Raw genomic sequence first — 14,701 nt, 5'->3', positions numbered from 1 at the left:
GGGACGACAGAGGACGAGATGGTTGGATAGTGTTCTCGAAGCTACCAGCATGAGTTTGACCAAACTGCAGGAGGCAGTGGAAGATAGAAGTGCCTGGCGTGCTCTGGTCCATGGGGTCACGAAGAGTCGGACACGACTAAACGACTAAGCAACAACAATTGCTCTCTCAACCCATCTTTTCAAAGGAGCAAGGTGGATAAAAATCAATGATTTTTTTAAAAAATCAAAACAATCGGATATTTTTTTAAAATTGAATTTTCTTTATTTAAATCAGATTTTTTAACTTAAATCAGATCTTTAAAATAAAATGCTTTGGGGGGGGGGAATCTTTCCAATGATAGTTTTCTATTTAAGCTACATTATAGTCTAAAGGCTGTAAGTTACATTATACAAGTTACATTACATTAAGTTACATTGTAGTCCAAAGTTAATCAGGAAATAAGGATTTGTTTTAAGTTTTTCCATGTGTGCTAAAACTCAGACTAAGTTTCTTTTTTCAATTTAAACAATTGAAAAAATCATTTCCTTAATAACAATTTGAACAATTTATTTAACGAAAACAGTAACATTATAGCCTATGTATCCATGTTTGTTAACTGATGTGGTTAAACAACATGGATACATATGCTATAATGTTTCTGTTTTCGTTAAATAAATTGTTCAAATTGTTATTAAGGAAACGGTTGCTTTTCTCCTTCCAATAAAGTACAGCAGAAAAGTTGTCCAAACAGTTAACTTATTAAACCTCACAATAATTTCATAATTATCGGTCAATGTATTTCTAACAGTATAACCAAACCAGTCATTTCTAATATAACAGTAAAAACCACTCTGAAAATTTATTATTCCAAAAATGAAACCTTCATCTGGTTGCAAAGAAGGAGTCTTTCTGTAAAACTAAAATGATTTAAATCAAGTCCTTTACTTATTTATATTTTATTTTATTGATTGATTTTATATTCTGCCCTATACCCAGAAGTCTTGGAGCGATTCACAGAAAGGATCACAGTATATAAAATCAAAATCGAAACAATAATAAAAACATTTGCCCCATTTCTCCCAGCAACCTCTCGGGCCAACCCCTGAGCCCGGGGGCAGCAACCTTTTTCAGCAGGGGGACGGTCCACCGTCCCGCAGACCATGTGGTGGGCCGGACTATATTTTTGGAGGGGAAAATGAATGAATTCCTATGCCCGACAAATAACCCAGAGATGCATTTTAAATAAAAGCACACATTCTGCTCATGTAAAAACACCAGGCAGGCCCCACAAACAACCCAGAGATGCATTTTAAATAAAAGCACACATTCTGCTCATGTAAAAACACCAGGCAGGCCCCACAAATAACCCAGAGATAAATTTTAAATAAAAGGACACATTCTACTCATGTAAAAACACCAGGCAGGCCCAGAGGTGCATTTTAAATAAAAGGACACATTCTACTCATGTAAAAACACCAGGCAGGCCCCACAAATAACCCAGAGACGCATTTTAAATAAAAGGACACATTCGACTCATGTAAAAACACGCTGATTCCCGGACCGTCCATGGGCCAGATTGAGAAGGCGACTGGGCCGCATCTGGCCCAGGTTGCCTACCCCTGTCAGAACCTCTCTGAACTCCTTGCATACCCTCCTCCGAATCCTTGCCTGTGCCCCAGGCTGTTTCTGATGACACTCACTATGTACCACTGCTTGTAAAACCACGGATCGGTGGGGACGACTGTGACGGCTCTCTTCGCTCTCCTCTTCACTGTCTGCTGTTCAAACCAGGGGACCTAAAGGCAAAATGACGGGCATTTTAAAAATTGTTTCCCTCCTCGCTCGCCACCCCAGTGATGCCAGTATGATCTTATGGGCTGCCTGTCAAGATTGCATGCAGTGTAGAGTCTATATGAAATTTACTGTTGGCTATACATTAAAAGAGGGACGCGGGTGGCACTGTGGGTTAAACCATAGAGCCTAGGACTTGCCGATCAGAAGGTCGGCGGTTCAAATCCCCGCAATGGGGTGAGCTCCCGTTGTTCGGTCCCTGCTCCTGCCCATCTAGCAGTTCGAAAGCACCTCAAAGTGCAAGTAGATAAATAGGTACCGCTCCGGTGGGAAGGTAAACGGTGTTTCCGTGCGCTGCTCTGGTTCACCAGAAGTGGCTTAGTCATGCTGGCCACATGACCCGGAAGCTGTACGCCGGCTCCCTCGGCCAATAAAGCAAGATGAGCGCCGCACCCCCAGAGACGGCCACAACTGGACCTAATGGTCAGGGGTCCCTTTACCTTTATACATTTAAAGAAAATGATATACAGGTGGTAAAGGAAACCCCTTTTGGACTGTTTGAAGGAAGTATGATAGCAGGATTCGAAATTTAAGCAGCGGAAGGGAAATGGCAACAATTGTAATAGAGGAAATAAGTACGAGATATAAATACAGGCTTAGTTTTTTTTCCCTGCTCTGGAGGGCAGGACTCGAACCCATGGCTTCCAGTTGCAAGAAAGGAGATTCCGACAAAACGTTCGGGAAAATCTTTCTGGCAGTAAGAGCTGTTCGGCAGTGGAAAGGTCTCCCTCGGAAGGTGGTGGGCTCTCCTCCCTTGGAGGTTTTTAAGCAGCGGTTGGATGGCCATCTGGCATGGGTGTTTGGCCAAGATTCCTGCATTGCAGAGGGTTGGCCTAGATGACCTCCAGAGGGTCCCTTCCAACTCTGCAATTCCCTGATTCTACATAATACAGTAGGGGGAAAGGGTGGGAATGAAAACATCACGAAGATAAGGGTGGGAAGTCAAACCATTAAGGGAAATGTGTATTAAAGTTGAAGTTAGTTTGTTAAAATTTCTGAAATTTGCACACACTGCATGCATTGGGAGGCAGTAGTGGATAGAGCCAAGGTAAAAGGAGTTGAGTCTCTCTCTTCCTGCAGCTCAGCTTACCAGAGGCTCTCTCTTCAGACGGATATGCCAGCCCCAGTGTCGAGTCAGTGACCTCTGTGCGATGCCTCTGTGCTTCAGGTGGTAATAAGGCTCCCCCTCAATCACCTGCCAGAACAAAAGGAAGAATCGGGGAGTCTTAGGCTGAGCTTTCCCCTCCTCCTTGGCCAACAGGACTGAAAAAGGCAAGGGGGAAACTTCAGCTCGGAGGAAAAGGAGCATTTTTAAGTTACAGATAGGTAGCCGTGTTGGTCTGCCATAGTCAAAACAAAAAAAATTCCTTCCAGTAGCACCTTAAAGACCAACTAAGTTAGTTCTTGGTATGAGCTTTCGTGTGCATGCACACTTCTTCAGATACACTGAAACAGAAGTCACCAGACCCTTCTATATAGTGAGAAGGTGGGGAGAGGTATTACTCAGAAGGGTGGTGGGAATGGGTGATTGGCAGATAGCTGTGATGAGCCTGTTGACGACTCTTAACGACTGCAATAGGTCTTACAGGAAAAAGCAAGGGGTGAGAAGGTGAAAAATGGCTTTGTCATGTATAATGAGATAAGAATCCAAGGTCTTTGTTCAGACCAGGTCTCTCCATGGTTTTAAGTTTGGTGATAAGTTGCAATTCGGCAGCTTCTCTTTCCAGTCTATTTCTGAAATTCCTTTGTAGTAAAACACAGAAGTTAAGACACAGAAGGAGGGCAGTGGCAAAAGGAAAGACCTATCCCAGGGGTAGGGATGTGGGTGGTGCTGTGAGTTAAACCACAGAGCCTAGGACTTGCTGATCAGAAGGTCGGCGGTTCAAATCCCTGTGACCACGGGGTGAGCTCCCGTTGCTCGGTCCCTGCTCCTGCCAACCTAGCAGTTCAAAAGCACGTCAAAGTGCAAGTAGATAAAAAGGTACTGCTCCGGTGGGAAGGTAAACGGCATTTCCGTGCGCTGCTCTGGTTCACCAGAAGCGGCTTAGTCCTGCTGGCCACATGACCCGGAAGCTGTACGCCGGCTCCCTCGGCCAATAAAGCGAAATGAGCGCTGCAACCCCAGAGTCAGTCACGACTGGACCTAATGGTCAGGGATCCCTTTACCCTTATTATCCCATGGCTAGGCAAATTAAGGCCCAGGGGCCGGATCCAGCCCAATCGCCTTCTCAATCCAGCCCGCAGACGGTCCGGGGATCAGCATGTTTCTACATGTGTGTCCTTTTATTTAAAATGCATCTCTGGGTTATTTGTGGGGCCTGCTTGGTTTTTTTTACATGAGTAGAATGTCCGCTTTTATTTAAAATGCATCTCTGGGTTATTTGTGGGACACAGGAATTTGTTCATTTCGCGCCCAAAAAAATAGTCCGGCCCCCCATAAGGTCTGAGGGACAGTGGACTGGCCCCCTGCTGAAAAAGTTTGCTGACCCCTGGGTTTGAGTGTCAGATTAATACCTGGGGTGCAAGTCCCCACTCAGTCATGAAACTCACTGGGTGGCCTGTCCTTCCTTTCCGGCCTAGGATTGTTGAGAAGATACAATGGGGAGGAAATTTGTGATTTAGACGGAATGAATAAATAAACCTATTTTTGCATGCAAAGACAGGCTCCTGGAGATGTTGTTGGTGCGAGGAAGAATGGGTCGAACAGTCAAGAAGGTGGGTTTTTGTACGAGCTCTGACCCGAAACCCTGACTATTTTGCGGGGACATCTTTGCGGAAAGAAAAAGCACGAGGAAATCCGACACAGATTTAGAGACAGTGGGATGGCGCCTTGTACACCTCTTTCCGGCAATTTCTGCAGCCAAGCTGGTGCCAAACATCTCGCTCTGCTTTCATAGAATCATAGAATCCTAGAGTTGGAAGAGACCCCAAGGGCCATCAAGTCCAACCCCCTGCCAAGCAGGAAACACCATCAGAGCACTCCTGACATATGGTTGTCAAGCCTCTGCTTAAAGACCTCCAAAGAAGGAGACTCCACCACACTCCTGGGCAGCAAATTCCACTGTCAAACAGCTCTTACTGTCAGGAAGTTCTTCCTAATGTTGAGGTGGAATCTTCTTTCTTGTAGTTTGGATCCATTGCTCCGTGTCCGCTTCTCTGGAGCAGCAGAAAACAACCTTTCTCCCTCCTCTATGTGACATCCTTTTATATATTTGAACATGGCTATCATATCACCCCTTAACCTCCTCTTCTCCAGGCTAAACATGCCCAGCTCCCTTAGCCGTTCCTTTGGACCCATCTTTGAGGTCAAAGACGGGGGTCTTGTCGTCTGGGCTGCCCGGGACCTCCAGTCACACAGCCCAAGCTTGCACCCTGGGAAAGTCACTTCGGTGCTGCCAATGCAGCGGTGCTTCACCACCGGAGGCACACTCCATTGTCTCTCAAGACGGACGGACGCCAACAACGGTGCTATGGATTGGTTTTGGGGCACGATTTGGGGGGCGGGATGAAAGACTACCATTTATAACGAAACCTCAAAAATGGAAGGGTATGCCGACTCTTCCGGTATGCCGGAAGAAATATCAACAACCTCAGATATGCAGACGACACAACCTTGATGGTAGAAAGTGAGGAGGAATTAAAGAACCTTTTAATGAGGGTGAAAGAGGAGAGTGCAAAATATGGTCTGAAGCTCAACATCAAAAAAACGAAGATCATGGCCACTCGTCCCATCACCTCCTGGCAAATAGAAGGGGAAGAAATTGAGGCAGAGAGATTTTACTTTCTTGGGCTCCATGATCACTGCAGATGGTGACAGCAGCCACGAAATTAAAAGACGCCTGCTTCTTGGGAGAAAAGCAATGACAAACCTAGACAGCATCTTAAAAAGCAGAGACATCACCTTGCCAACAAAGGTCCGTATAGTTAAAGCTCTGGTTTTCCCAGTAGTGATGTATGGAAGTGAAAGCTGGACCATAAAGAAGGTTGATCGCCAAAGAATGGATGCTTTTGAATTCTGGTGCTGGAGGAGACTCTTGGGAGTCCCATGGACTGCAAGGAGATCAAACCTCTCCATTCTGAAGGAAATCAGCCCTGAGTCCTCACTGGAAGGACAGATCGTGAAGCTGAGGCTCCAAGACTTTGGCCACCTCAGGAGAAGAGAAGACTCCCCGGAAAAGACCCTGATGTTGGGAAAGATGGAGGGCGCAAGGAGAAGGGGACGACAGAGGGCGAGATGGTGGAACAGTGTTTTTGAAACTACCAGCATGAGTCTGACCAAACCGCGGGAGGCAGTGGAAGACGGGAGTGCCTGGCGTGCTCTGGTCCAGGGGGTCACGAAGAGGAGGACACGACTAAACGACTCAACAACAACAACATGACGACTCTGGCAGATGCAGCCCATATTTCTTAGCATTCTCAATAGCCACCCTGTGTTGAATTTTCAACTGGAAGCTCCCTTGGGCATGAACCTATTTCGTTTTGCTCGCATGGCTGAGTCCAGCAATATCTACACACTGATGCTTTAGCTAAGATTCCTGCATTGCAGCGGGTTGGACTAGATGAGCTCTGGGGTGCCTTCAAATTCTACACTTCTGATTCTGTGTGTGTGTGTGTGTTATCACAGAAGAGATGTTAGCTGTTATTATTATGGCATTCCACATAGGTCCAGAGACACTTTGCCCACAACCCTATTCTAAACAAAACACAAAAAGGAATGCATAGCTTTTTTGTTGCTTAAAGGCAACTACACTACCGCAAGACACAACAGCGGCAACTATAATAATAATAATTTATTATTTGTACCCTGCCCATCTGGCTGGGTTTCCCCAGCCACTCTGGGCGGCTTCCACAAAGACCAAAAATACACTAAGATGCCACACATGAAAAACTTCCCTGAACAAATGTATTGAGATGCCGCACCCGGGAGCTATCAGCCGCCAAGACTAAGTGGAAACCCCATACTCAGAAGCAGTCTATCTGTAAGGACCAGACCTAGGTGTGCAGAGCTTTAAGACTGTTCGGTCCGGGTGTGCCAAGTCTTTTGGTGCAGAAGGCACTCCAGATATGCTCAGAGGCCACGCTCAACCCGACCTAGGACAGCAGAGCTTTGGGACGGCTTGTGGGTTGCCGCGATCATGTCAATCAAACCTCCATGTTTGAAAGCAGCCTATCACAAAACCTGGACGCTGCTCCGGGTGGGCATTGGGTCCGGGTGCGCCAAGCCTTTCGGTGCAAAAGCACTCCAGATATGCTCAGAGGACACACTCGACCCAAGCTAGGAGGGCAGATCCTTGGGACTGCCCGTGGGTCGCCCCGATCCCATCAATCCGGCTCAATCAAATCTCCATATTGGGGCAACCAGCAACGGCTGGCACCAAGTCTTCCAGTGCAGAATGCACTCCGCGCGTGCTCAGAGGCCACACTCGACCCGACTCCTTCCAGGGAAAGAAATTGGCCCCATCTTTCCGATCCCTTCTCATCCCTGGAGAAGGGCAGTCAGATGGGTGGGGGACACATTATTATTATCATTATTATTATCATTATTATTATTATTATTATTATTATTATTATTATTATTATTCCCCCCATCCTATTTCACTGGGGAGAAGGATGGCTGCTGCTCTCCTTGCCCAGGTAGATGCAAGCCACCCTCACCTGTCCCAGGTAAAGCATCCCATGCCTGCGCGCCAGGCGCTGGGCCACCTGGGCGCCCGCGGGGACGCGCACCGCCCAGCTGCTCAGGTAGACGCGCGGCCCCGCGACCCCTCGAGAGAACCGGCCCCAGAGGAGCAAGAGGCAGAGCACCAGCCCCGCAGCCACCGCCCGCTTCATGGCTCCCAGGGAAAGGAAGACCTGCCCTCCCAGGTGGCTTTTATAGCGGGGTGCGGCCTAGCACGCCCCGCCGAAGCCTGGGCCTCGATTTTCACTCCACGCCCGCCGCCAGGAGACCAAAGGCGGGCTCGTCAAGCGCCACGTGTTCGGAGGCGCGCGGTCGCCATGGCGACGGGAAGCCGGAACGGGAGGGCGCGGGAACTACGAGTCCCGTGATGCCTTGCGCTCGTTTGCCAAGCGAAAGGAAAGGGGCGGGGGGCGCAGGTTCTGCTGGGAGTTGAAGTTTTTTTTATTTTCTTAAAGCAAGGCGTCCGCCCTATTGTGAATAAGTTGCTTGTTTGCGTTTGTAAACGGTGCAGGTGTGCTTAAAACAGCACACCCACAATCTACTTGGTTTTATCTACGTGCAGTATTTATTGCTTTTTTACATAGATGGCATCAGAATCAGATGCAGCCCAAATATTCATAATAAAACTATAAAGTACCACATTTCCATATTTTTTTAAATGCAAAAAGTGGTTTACAGTCATAAATAGGAGAGAGAAAGCGTGCCTCTGCCCATCTGCAGAGTACCTGGACACTCATCAATGGAGAGAATCACAGAATTATAGAATCTTAAGAGTTGGGAGCCAAGGGTCATCTAGTCTAACCCCCTGCAATGCAGGAATCTCAGCTAATGCATCCATGACTGGGCACCATCTGACCTCTGCTGAAAAACTTTGAAAGAAGGAGAGTCCAGCACCTAGACAAATGGAGACTGGTGCTGGGGGAGGAAGTCTAGCTCCAATATGGTAAAGGGACCCCTGACCATTAGATCCAGTCGTGACCGACTCCTGGGTTGCGGCGCTCATCTCGCTTTATTGGCCGAGGGAGCCGGCGTACAGCTTCCGGGTCATGTGGCCAGCATGACTAAGCCGCTTCTGGTGAACCAGAGCAGCGCACGGAAATGCCGTTTACCTTCCCGCCGGAGTGGTACCTATTGATCTACTTGCACTTTGACGTGCTTTCGAACTGCTAGGCTGGCAGGAGCAGGGACCGAGCAACGGGAGCTCACCCCGTCATTGCGGGGATTCGAACCGCCGACCTTCCGATCGGCAAGTCCTAGGCTCTGTGCTTTAACCCACAGCACCACCTGGAACTACTCCCATATATAAATGTTTTGTTTTTGGCCTTGCCACCCAGAGAAGTGGGTTCATCAACTCCTCCATGGTTGGGTGGGATCCAGGTCAAAACTGGCCTTTTGGTCCTCTTCTCGCCTCCATCAATGATGACGATGGATTTCTGGAATGGAAAGAATGTCCATGGAGGAGCGGCAGCAGGATGGAACTTCTCTTTGAGTTTGACTTTTGCCTGGAAAGCACCCTTGATGAATTCTTCCAACGCTTTTTGGGCATCTCGCTGATACCTCCCAGGCTGATTTCACTGCTCTTTTAGTAAAGGTAAAGGGAGCCCTGACCATTAGGTCCAGTCGTGACCGAATCTGGGGTTGCGGCGCTCATCTCGCTTTATTGGCAGAGGGAGCCGGCGTACAGCTTCCGGGTCATGTGGCCAGCAGGACCAAGCCGCTTCTGGTGAACCAGAGCAGCGCACAGAAACGCCATTTACCTTCCCGCTTGAGTGGTACCTATTTATCTACTTGCACTTTGTGCTTTTGAACTGCTGAAATGACATGCTTTCTTTTTGGGAAGGCTGCAATCTCCGGGAATAGCATCCGCTTTGCACAACTAACGTCTCAGAAACTTCAATTCTCCAGGAACGGCTGAGAGAAACCAAGTCAGATTCCCCCCTCTAAATCAATTGCCTGAACAGAGGTCATTAAAAAATACGAAACATTATTTGGGGACCTGGGCCATGCCCTGTGAGGCCCCGCTCCCCCCAAACCAGCCCCCCAGTGTCCCATAAAGCTAATCCCCTCCCTAGAAGGAACAGCCCTCTGGTCTCATAGAGCCGAAACATTCGCAAACAGCTCCAAAGCCATGCTTTCAGCGAAGGTTTCCCAACAGAATTGGCTCGCGGCTTCTCAAATATGGTGAGGAATTTGTTCCTAGTCCCGGAGGGGAGGTTGTGAAATGATTGTGAGAGTCTTGTTTCCCTCCAGGGAAGGGTTTTTGGGTTGCAGGTTCCCTGGTGATGGGCGAAGGGGGGACGTATGGGATGTAGCAGCAATGACGCCCTCGTGAATCAACATTCCTCGCGACTCCAATGTTTGGACGGGTTCATTCCACACGGATCACCCGGGCCTGTTTTATGGCTTCCGCTGCCTTGTAAATCGCCCGGCCGGCATTTTCAGAACGAAGACTCTGCGGCTTCACGAAAGTTCACCACCGACTGACCCAATAATGGAAGGCGCCGAATCACCGCAAAAATATTTGGATGGGAAAAGGAGGCCCAGATTCCCCAAAAAACACTTGACGTTCCAGCCACTTTGGAGAGGGTGCGATCTGGTTTGCGCCGGGGGTTCTGAAAGGAAGCCTCGCATCAAAGGAAGGGAACATCAGAATCATGCGATTGCAGAGTTGGAAGGGACCCAGGGGTCATCTAGTCCAACCCCCCGCAGTATAATGTTGGTAGGCTCTCCTATCATTCCTGATCATTCTTGACCAATTCAGCCGAGTTTGGTGGGATTTCGGAGGCCAAACACATATGGAGGGGGCCACAGGTGACCCCCTGCCCCCCATCCTGGTCCTAGTTGGACATACAAAATGGCCATGTTTGGAGGCTGATTGGAACCTGCCTCTGGCTGATGTTTTGTGTTCAGACCAGTTGCCAAAAAAGCAAAAGCCAAAGGCTCGTTTGGAGAAGGAGCGAACTCACAAAGAGAGCCTTCCTGGATCAGGCTGAAAGCCCAATTTGAACTCTAGAGGTCCAGCGGCGAGGGCCTTTTGGCGGTTCCCTCACTGCGAGAAGCCAAGTTCCAGGGAACCAGGCAGAGGGCCTTCTCGGTGGTGGCGCCCGCCCTGTGGAACGCCCTCCCACCAGATGTCAAAGAGAACATCAACTACCAGACTTTTAGAAGACATCTGAAGGCAGCCCTGTTTAGGGAAGCTTTTAATGTTTGATGAATTACAGTATTTTGGGAAGCCGCCCACAGTGGCTGGGAAAATTATTATTATTATTATTATTATTATTATTATTATTATTATTACAGTGGTACCTCGGGTTACATACGCTTCAGGTTATATACGCTTCAGGTTACAGACTCCGCTAACCCAGATATAGTGCTTCAGGTTAAGAACTTTGCTTCAGGATGAGAACAGAAATCGTGCGTTGGCGGTGCGGCAGCAGCAGGAGGCCCCATTAGCTAAAGTGGTGCTTCAGGTTAAGAACAGTTTCAGGTTAAGAAGGAACCTCCGGAACGAATTAAGTACTTAACCCGAGGTACCACTGTATTGACCCGTCACTTTGCAAGCCTGAGCTCTGGAGGGTAGGACTCGAACCCACGGCTTCAAGTTACAAGAAAGGAGGTTCCAGCTAAATATGAAGAAGAACTTTCTGGTGGTAAGAGCTGTTTGACAGTGGAACGGTCTCCCTTGGAGGTTTTCCAGCAGAGGTTGGACGGTCATCTGTCCTGGATCCTTGAGCCGAGAGTACGCCTCTGAGACCCAGTAGCTGGAAACCACAGATGGAAATCATAGAACTAGAGTTGCGTGGGACACCCAAGGGTCATTCAGCCCAACCCACGGCAATGCAGGAATCTCGGCTCAAGCACCCACAACAGATGACCATCCGACCTCTGCTGAAAAACCCGCAAGGAAGTCCACAACCTCCCTAGGGAAATGCAACCGTTGCTGCTGTTGCGCTCTGTTCCCGCTATGCAGCTTCCCCAAAATCGGTGTCCAGTTGGGCACTGCCACAGAGGGCAGCAGACCTGGCCTTTGGCCCAACCCCAAGCATCTTTGAGTTATTATAAACCTGTCTGCTCCAAGGAAGAAAAAAAAAGGAAGAAAAACACACACAGCCGACTGTCAAAACCTTTTTCTTTTTTCTTTTTTTGCTTTTCTCTGTTTACAGTACTTCCACGTCATTGGTGACTTAACTTCGCCTCGGGTATAAAGCCAAAGGTCTGGGCCAGCCAAGCACAGCTCGCTGGAGAAATTTGCCACCTCCGAAGTCTCTGACTTCCAACCACGATGCCCGGAGCCTCTCGCCTTGCCACCAGCCTCTGGGTGCTGTTCCTGCAGTCTCTCCTGCCCGGCGTGGTCGACCCGCGACCCCACGGCCCCCAAGACACCCACCCGCAACTGGAGGCTGTCAAACAAAGCATCCTAGAACAGCTTGGGATGGAGAAACCTCCCAGCGTCCGAGGGGCTTTGGGTCAAGGCGGGCTGCAAGAGGCTCACCTGGTCTACCGGCAGATGCTGGCACAACTCAGAGCGAACCAGACCTTGCCAACGGCAGCGAAAACTGTTCATACCCTGAGGGTGAAAGGTAAGCCTTCATTTCATTCATAAAGCTTTTTACACAAAATTTGACATCGTTCAGTTCACTTTCAATCTCATAATTCCTTACGTTTCGATTTCCCAGCTGTGTGTCCCTGTTGTATGACTTTAAAAGCTGCCGTAACTGCCATTTATTTTATACTGCATTATGACTTATATTACTGTCATTTATTTATTCTCCTTCCATTCCCTGCTATTCGAATCCTGATCGTGGTTTCATTTGACTGTCACTTTCTCTCTTTCTCTCTCTCTTTATTTTTAATAATATTTTTATTAAATTTTGAAAAATTTACACAGAAAATTCCAGATGCATTTTAAAAAGAGATTTCTTTTCTATTTTCCGCTTCCGAGACGTTTTCCTTATCCCTTTCCAATTTTGCTGCATCTTCACTCTCTTTTAAAAATCATAACGCGATCGCCTCTCATTCTTTTTGCTGCTCATAGCTCAAAACCCGGTTGCGGATTCTTCCTGTTGTAATTTTTCTTCAAATAATCCGAAAAGGGCTTCCGTTCTTCAAAAAAAATAGATTTTCTGTTAGATTTTCTGTGCAGACTGTGTTCTTGCTAGTCAAATCAAAAGTTAAGATTGCAATGGAAATGCTTTGAAGATTCTATAAACACTGTTCACAAAATAATATGTTGATATGTATAGATTAAGACTATAGAATGTATAAGAAGAATGGTGTGGAAATGAGATATGAAAGAAAATCAGATAAGAAATGCAAGGCAATGATTTAACATAAGAGAAAACAGAAATCAGGGTGAAGGGGAGCCAAGGTTGGGTGATGGGAATGTAACTTTATCTATATTATTTTTTGTGTTTTTCTTTTGTCATGTGTTTCCTTTATATCTTTGTGTTTTGTATCTTTGTGTATTATTGTATTGTGTGTATCAGAAATGCGTAAGAACAAAAAGATTGTGTTCTTGCCAACAAAGAGTTAACATGGCCTACGCTGTGTGATTTATTGCTGGCTCGCTCCTGACGTCTTCCTCTCTTCATTCTCTCCACAGTTAAGCTTCTGGGTCATGGCTTGGCTGCAGGTCCAGGGGTCACCAGCGACCCACTCAGGCCCCTATACGGTCTGGAAGTCTCCAGGACAGCAGCACTCAGCCGAGACCTCCACGTCTTTCGAGCCGAGCTGTCTCTGCCCCAAAAGTTCCCAGACTTCCCCGGCATCTCCCAGCACAACTCAACCAGGTTGGCTCGCGTCAACATCTACAGACTGACCGGTGGGGATGGAGAAACCTCCACGCTCCTGGCCTCCCAGGTGGTCTCAAGGACCACATCCGTCCTCAGCCTCGGAGACGCCGTGGGGCAGTGGCTAGCCGGGCCCGACCCGAGGCTCCATTTGGGTCTGGAGTTTCCCATGGATGTGGCTTCCTCCGTCCTGGAAGGGAGAGAGTGGCTCCCCCTGGACATCGAGACGCAGGGGCGCAGGCAGGTCCGGAAGCGGAGGCAGCTGGACGAGGAGTGCGGCAAAGGTGACACCAAATGCTGCCTCCGTTCGCTCAAGGTTTCATTCGCCGACATCGGGTGGTCCGACTGGGTGCTGGCGCCCAGCAGCTACTCCATGAGGTTCTGCGAGGGCTCGTGCCCCCACAACTACAAGCCGGCCAGCATGCACGCTCAGATCAAGGCCAGGCTCCATAGCCTGTCCGGGGAAACGCCGGCTCCCTGCTGCGTCCCCGCTGCCTACGAACCCATGGTCCTCATGCACTACGCCAGCGACGGGAAGGTGGTGACGCAGCTCTTCGATGACATGATCGTCACACGTTGCCATTGTGCGTAGCAGCCCAGGGAGGGTGGAGAGAGGGGTTCTGCGGGAAGCGGCGTCCTGTCTGTCCGGAGCAAGAGGACAATAGGAACAGCCCAGGCTCAGTGCCAACTCTGGTGCAAAACAGCACTTTTCGGGAGAATATGTGTGTGCTGAACATCGCCTCTTCTTGCCAGTGCATTGCCCAATTGGCAGCTCCTTTTTACTACTAGGTCATTTTTCCTCAAAAGTCTGTCTTAACCCACCAGGGACCTCTTTTATCAAAAGCCCGTCCCAACCCATCAGGGACCTCATTTCCTAAAACACCATCCCAACCAGTCAGGGACCTATTTTCCCGAAAGCCCTTCCCAACCAATCAGGGATCAAGGACCTATCTTATCTAGGTCATCTTTTCTCGAAGGTCTGTCCTAACCAACCAGGGACCTCTTTTATCAAAAGCTCGTCCCAACCCATCAGGGACTTCATTTCCTAAAACACCATCCCAACCAGTCAGGGACCTGTTTTCCCAAAAGCCCTTCCCAACCAATCAGGGATCAAGGACCTATCTTATCTAGGTCATCTTTTCTCGAAAGTCTGCCTAGCCAACCAGGGACTTCTTTTATCAAAAGCCCGCCCCAACCCATCAGGGACCTCATTTCCTAAAAGACCATCGCAACCAGTCAGGGACCTATTTTCCCGAAAGCCCTTCCCAACCAATCAGGGATCAGGGACCTATCTTATCTAGGTCATCTTTTCTCGAAAGTCTGTCCTAGCCAACCAGGGACCACTTTTATCAAAAGCCCATCCCAACCGGGGTCTCTTTTCACAAACCCTGTCCCAACCAA

The 14,701-nt window shown here is 48.5% G+C and overlaps 2 protein-coding genes across 2 annotated transcripts in view; one reads left to right on the top strand and one right to left on the bottom strand.

Annotated features, from left to right (window-relative positions):
* PCSK4 (proprotein convertase subtilisin/kexin type 4) overlaps positions 1-7,840 on the bottom strand; it is a 27,792-nt gene extending 19,952 nt beyond the window's left edge. Inside the window, exons 1-3 of the mRNA XM_081896004.1 lie at positions 7,487-7,840; positions 2,922-3,026; positions 1,681-1,776 (exon numbers count right to left, since the gene is read on the bottom strand). Of these exons, the coding sequence (XP_081752130.1) occupies positions 1,681-1,776; positions 2,922-3,026; positions 7,487-7,663 (378 nt within the window). The 5' untranslated portion in view covers positions 7,664-7,840. The remainder of the gene's footprint in view (positions 1-1,680; positions 1,777-2,921; positions 3,027-7,486) is intronic.
* GDF15 (growth differentiation factor 15) lies at positions 7,304-14,701 on the top strand. The gene is made up of 3 exons (XM_081895787.1): positions 7,304-7,335; positions 11,675-12,091; positions 13,114-14,701. The coding sequence occupies exons 2-3, from the start codon at positions 11,794-11,796 to the stop codon at positions 13,890-13,892; spliced, it is 1,077 nt and encodes a 358-aa protein (XP_081751913.1). The 5' UTR covers positions 7,304-7,335; positions 11,675-11,793; the 3' UTR covers positions 13,893-14,701.

This window comes from Podarcis melisellensis (genome assembly GCF_964234715.1).
Source record: "Podarcis melisellensis genome assembly, chromosome: 18".
Taxonomy (NCBI): domain Eukaryota; kingdom Metazoa; phylum Chordata; class Lepidosauria; order Squamata; family Lacertidae; genus Podarcis; species Podarcis melisellensis.
This window is presented reverse-complemented; position numbering and strand designations above follow the sequence as displayed.